Consider the following 5,806-nt stretch of genomic DNA (forward strand, 5'->3'; position numbering starts at 1 on the left):
AGTGTATTTAGTCAAAAATAACATTTTGTGTTATTGCTTTGTCAACCTTAAAATATATGATATGATGGGAGTGTATACTGTGTAGCTTTTATATTTTAGAAAAAAGTTTTGAAATAGAAAAGTATGGAATCAAATATGTAATTTATAAATTTAAAAAATTCTATTTTCTTAGAAAAAAAATATTGAACCAAAAGAATTTTTTTTAAACCTTTTTATTTTTCTTTAAAAAAATTAAAAACTAGAAATTTTAAATAACCAAAGCACTAAAGAAAACCCCCAAAAAAATAAAAATAAAAAGTTCTGGAGTTATTTTAGAGAAAAAAAAAAAGGATCAGGTCATATTTCTCTTCCTCGAGACCATTTGATCGGACAAATCGTCGCCTCGCCTCTATCATCGGTCGGACCTCTGCTCTGCTCACCCCATCTTCGTATCAGGTAACGTTTCTGTCGCCTCATCTTTCTTCTTCCTTATACCGGTCGCATCTATTTCGATGTTGAAAACATACACATGTCAACGATTAAACCCTAGCATTTTATTTATGATTTACCTCCCGATTTATGATCTTTTTCCATTTTGTAAGATGTTGTTTGAGTCTTTGAATGGTCTAATCATAGTAGGGAAGAATAGAAGCTATGAAATTATGCTCCAGGAAGTGAACCAGAAACTCTGGTTAGGTTTTCAGACCGAAGATATATGAACTAGCAATTGACCAGAATTAAAATCATGTTAGTAAATCTCTATCACTGTTATCATCAATTGGAATTCAAATCTAAATTACTAGCAGTAGCAAGCAAGTAGAGCCAATGTCCTTATCGTGGATTTTCCGCATTCATACATTTCTTCATATTATATGAATCTCACCAAAATAATCGAAAGCATCTATAACTTCAGATAAAGATATTACAACAAACGCGACTTAGTAAGAAGTTTATACAATCAAGGCCTATCATGTGTTTCAGTTCGATTACATCACTAGATAATGGGAAAAGTGTGGAATTTTCTGCTAGAAGCTCATATAGGAATCAAATAACATTTACATTTGGAACCAAATTAATTATGACCATAGTTTTATGGTTTTTTTTCAGAGGTGTAAGTAAGGTTGAAGATAGATAGATAGATAAAGATGCCACATAAAACTCGTCCTATGGCAGCACTTTTACTATTTACTGGACTGAATGTTGTTTTGGTGTCAACAATCACTCCTGTCTATGATTTTGTCTGCTTTCTCCCTTATTGGGAACGAAGGGTATGTAATATGTATACTTCTTCTTCTTATCTTTGTTTCCAATTGCTTTCTAAGTTTTCATCCAACTAGTAAAAGAGAACTTAAATGTTTTTTTTTTTTTTTATATGAAAATTTCAATCCTATTGTTACAGAGAGAACGTAGGCGTCAGGAGCGTGAAGCTACTCTAGCAAACAGTTCAACATCAGGATGAACTTCCATGGAGGGTTAAACTTATATAGAAAATAAGAAAATCATTCTTATTGTTAGAGGGTATTTGTTTTGTTTATTCACCTTTGAATTGATAAAATTTGATTCACACATTTATGATCCGAGGTTGTAGGATATATCACATGCCATTTCACCTATCGTTAACAAAAAAAAAAATAAACATGAAGTGTTGAGATGAGAAAAGACAGGGGTAGGGGAATTAAAATTTTGTTTTTATGTTAAAGTAGGTAGTGTTGCTATCAACAATTTTGCATATCATGTGTGAGTAGGGTAGATAATTAGATAGTAGTTGTGTTGTCTATTTTGTTTTCCTATCAAGTGAATGTGGCTCACATGGCTTCTTTACTTCATATATAGAATGACAATCCTCACAACTTCATGAAAGAAGTTTGTTTCTTTTTCGGTGGCTATTTATGAGATGAACCTCACTCCATCTTCTTATTTTGTTAGTGTTGGTGTTGGTTTCCGAAACATCATCCCTCTTTCGTAACTCTTGGTGTGAATCATAAAGTTGAAAATAGACAATTGGTTACATATTTTAGTACAAATGTTTATCAACTTGTACTTTTATAATTCATTATATACCTTGTAACTTTAAGCCATCCACCTGCTCCAATAACATTTTAGGGCCAACTTGTATCTGTAACGTTCGTTAATATCAATTTAAATCCTAGTTCAATGCATGTCAAATACAGTATAAGGTAATCATGTTTTGTCATGTCCAGTGTAACAAACACACGTGAGAGAATCAAATTCATCCCAATGCCCTTCATGTGGATGTGTCAGGGTTTGTATCATAGACCTCTTGTATGTCGTCAATAGAACACAACTTATTGTATGGTTATGGTATGCATTTTTAGTGTAGGTTTTAGGCATAAATAGTTGAAGGATTCAACATATTTTTTTATAGACCAAGGGAAATCATACCTGAATGGTGAAAATTTTCCATCTATTCATGTGTCGATCATTTTTAATCTTTTGGGAAATGGATTTGTCGTGAAAAGTGGATGGTTGTTTGTTTGGAAGGAGGGAGTGGTCCGGTTTTGATGTACACTTTTATGTTTGTTAATATAATAATATCGACAAAAAAACTAAAGGTCGAGTTGCTTTCATGTGGGACACTTATGCTTCGAGTACACGTGAAAATTATCACCTTGGATTTTAAATGTTAACGGTGTCTTAATATCGTAATTGATATCGCGTTTATTTATCTTGAAAGGAAAAGTAATGGTAATGTAATTTGAAGTGTAAAGATTAAAAAAAAAAAAAAAAGTAGATGTTATAATCATGAAGTAATGAGTAATAAAGTAGACAGCCTGTAAAACATTCGAACGTAAGCTTATGTACTTTTGTGGCAAACGACATCATTTTGAATTTTGATGGTTGTAAGCATGAAAGTGATGATGAAAAACTTTAATAAGTTGATTGAGGAATCGGTGCTAAAAATATTCATTTGTGATTGTTTTTCGAGTAAATTACAGTTTTGGTCCTTATAGTTATGTCAGATCCATATTTTTTGTCCAATCTTTAAAAAATCAACAAGACGCGTCCTTATGGTTTAAACAAATTACCTAGACCATCTTTGGTTCATATAAACCGACCATTTTATCCTTTCTAATATCTTTTTTGTTTTTCTTTTAAGCATTTCTAATTTTTTTAATAATGTGAAAATAACAAAATCTCACCCCATCCCATCCGTCTCCTTTCTTCTTTCTTTTTTAAATCTTTTAGTTGACCTTTCATTCCTCATCGACAATATAGGTGCCCCCAGCCCTTCATCCATCGGTTTGGTAGCTAACAGACAGTAAAAAACTTTTATGTAGGAAGGATTATTCCTAATTCAAGCATCTATATGTCTCTCTGGCATTTAAGTTTTGTTTGGAACTAAATAAAGAAATATAAAATTTGTTTATATGTTATCTAAAAAATCATTGTTGTCGGGTTTTTTTTACTCTGGTGGCAGAACTAACAAGTAATAATTGCATCCGTGTCAGATGATTCTTTGCTACCGTCAATGTGAGTTTCTAGCAGATGTATGGATATTGGTGGTGGCCAGTGGCGGTTATAGTGTCAACGGTTAATGTAAGGTCAAAGAAGAGAGACAGGCAAGATGGGGGTGGGGATTTTGTTATTTTAACATTATTAAAAATTAGAAACACCAAAAAAAAATATATTAGAAAGGACAAAATGGTCTTTTTATATGGACTAGAGAACGGGCGGTATAAATTTTTTAAACCTTAGGTATGTATTTTATGAATTTTTTAAAGGTCAAACCAAAAGTGTGAAAACCAAAAGTGTGAATTTGACAAAATCATATAAACCAAAACTATAATTTACTCTATTTTTTTTTCACCGTCAAAGTTAGATCAAAGATAGTACTCCATATGTTTTAAGGAAAGAAACATTAAATGATTACAATAACTAGTGATCGTAACATATTGGTTCTATGATTCTATCGTTTTCTAAATTTTCATATTAAAATAATATAAAATAATGTTAATAATATTTCGTTTGCAACCTATATTATCTTTTGAATAAAAGATAATAGTATATTTTGTTAAGACAAAACTTCGTAAATGGTCCATGTGGTATCTCGAAATCTAAAGTTTAGTCCTTATATTTAAAAACCTCACAGATGTTCCATGAGGTTTCAAAACTTCTAACAAAAGGTCTTTATTGCTAACTTCGTCAAGTTTTTTCTGTTAAATGAAGGGTCTCTCTCTCTCTCTCTCTCTCTCTCTCTCTCTCTCTCTCTCTCTCTCTCTCTCTCTCTCTCTCTCTCTCTATGCTAACTAAAATCAAACTCATCTAATCACCACTACCCTCCCGCCCACCTCCTCCTCGTCTCCCTAATGTCACCAACATACACAATGGAGCGAGCACGCGGGCTAGCAAACAAAGTCATTCTCAAGCTCCGTGTTTCACAAACCAAGCAAAATTCACCATCCCCTACGTTGTATTCATCTTCGAGGTATGTTTCCTCGTTGTCTCCATACATCTCTTGTAACAAAAATGTTAGATCAGAAAGAAACTTTCATGGGTTTGTTTCCCAAACTTGATCCATATTCGTCGAATCTCTGAAACCCAATGACATCTTCACACACCGCCATAACTCTGCCACCCCAGCAGAACAAACCAAAATGGCCAAATTTGTTGGCTTCTCCAGTCTCGATTCACTCATTGACTCCACTATACCTAAATTGATCTGCCTTAATTCCATGTAGTTCCCTAAATTTGATGAAGGCTTAACTAAATCCCAAATGATTGCACGTATCAAAAATTATCAATCTACACCAGGAACAATTTTGTATGGCGAAGTACTGCGATTCACACCAAAATTCGAACTGGTTATAGGTGTAACTTAACCAATGTCGGGAAAATTTGCGAATTTTGGGAGGCAACAACATAAACACCTGATTGACCAGAGCTCGAATTAAATAAATCGAGTTTTACACCATGAAACAAAAACATATATCAATCAATGTATCAAACGGAAATCGAGGAAATCTGAAGATAGTTTAGTAGAATACCATGTATGGTCTTCAAGGAGAAATAAATCAGGTTTTGTATCGGGCTTCATACAAGCCATTTGTAAATCTCAATGGTGTTTTTCTTCTTCTTCTTCTTCTTCGTATGGACTTGAAGAAACATAGATCAAGTGAAAGAATTAAATCATGGAGGATAATGGGGCGGTGGCGGAATCGTTGTTGAGCATTTACAAATCATGAACTGGAATCCATCTAGCGGCGGTGGCGATTAAGGGGTATCGGTGATATCTCAGGTGGGTGAGCTTTGGCGAACTAGATCGACAATGTCTTTTTCTGGCGAATCTGGAACCTCCAACAAGATATGAGTCTTATTCTCCTTGACGATCATTAGATTGCGATTAGGCATAATGAGACAAACACCACACCATAAACATCAGATTTGAATTTTTTGAGTTTGATGTTTGATAAAGAGGAGAAGAAAGGGCTAGCGGGGAGCAATGAATATGGCAGATCGAAGGTATCAGATATAGATTCCGATTATTCTCTTCAATGTTGGAACCGATCCTCAAAAAATAACAATGTATTTTGAGAAATATTTCGGTTATGGTTTCCGTTTTTGCCGGTTCTTGTCAGGTCTTGAAACCTTGTCCAGTTTCTATATGTTACCATGTATCTAATTTGCACTATAGTCTATTGATTTAAGTTAATAGTTTACAAATAGCCAACGACGACTTTTGATTTTCATATATGAAAAACAAGCGATTGTTTAACGTCCAGTTCATGGTACATATTTTAAATAAGAATTTTGCATTTTTATACTGGGACTCGACAAGTTGGAGGCCCCAAACTCATCGAGTAGGGGC

At 33.7% G+C, this 5,806-nt stretch overlaps 1 protein-coding gene across 4 annotated transcripts; it reads left to right on the top strand.

Annotated features, from left to right (window-relative positions):
• Positions 1-280: 280 nt before the first annotated feature.
• LOC111889452 (uncharacterized) lies at positions 281-1,638 on the top strand. 4 transcript variants are annotated; one of them, XM_023885599.3, is made up of 4 exons: positions 282-435; positions 616-726; positions 1,087-1,247; positions 1,379-1,638. In XM_023885599.3, the coding sequence occupies exons 3-4, from the start codon at positions 1,125-1,127 to the stop codon at positions 1,436-1,438; spliced, it is 183 nt and encodes a 60-aa protein (XP_023741367.1). In that variant the 5' UTR covers positions 282-435; positions 616-726; positions 1,087-1,124; the 3' UTR covers positions 1,439-1,638. The 4 variants fall into 4 exon arrangements, with proteins under 4 accessions (XP_023741365.1, XP_023741367.1, XP_052619575.1 ...); XM_052763615.1 differs by having other exon boundaries at positions 288-435; positions 619-726; XM_023885597.3 differs by lacking the exon at positions 616-726 and having other exon boundaries at positions 281-435.
• Positions 1,639-5,806: the final 4,168 nt, after the last annotated feature.

Source organism: Lactuca sativa, chromosome 5, assembly GCF_002870075.4.
Source record: "Lactuca sativa cultivar Salinas chromosome 5, Lsat_Salinas_v11, whole genome shotgun sequence".
In the NCBI taxonomy this organism is placed as follows: domain Eukaryota; kingdom Viridiplantae; phylum Streptophyta; class Magnoliopsida; order Asterales; family Asteraceae; genus Lactuca; species Lactuca sativa.

What these genes read in the sequence shown, in the direction of transcription:
- LOC111889452 (XM_023885597.3), top strand. Translation starts at nt 1,125, where the DNA reads ATGCCACATAAAACTCGTCCTATGGCAGCACTTTTACTATTTACTGGA. An exon ending in TCCCTTATTGGGAACGAAGG is followed by an intron (nt 1,248 to 1,378) that starts GTATGTAATATG and finishes CTATTGTTACAG; the next exon opens with AGAGAACGTAGGCGTCAGGA.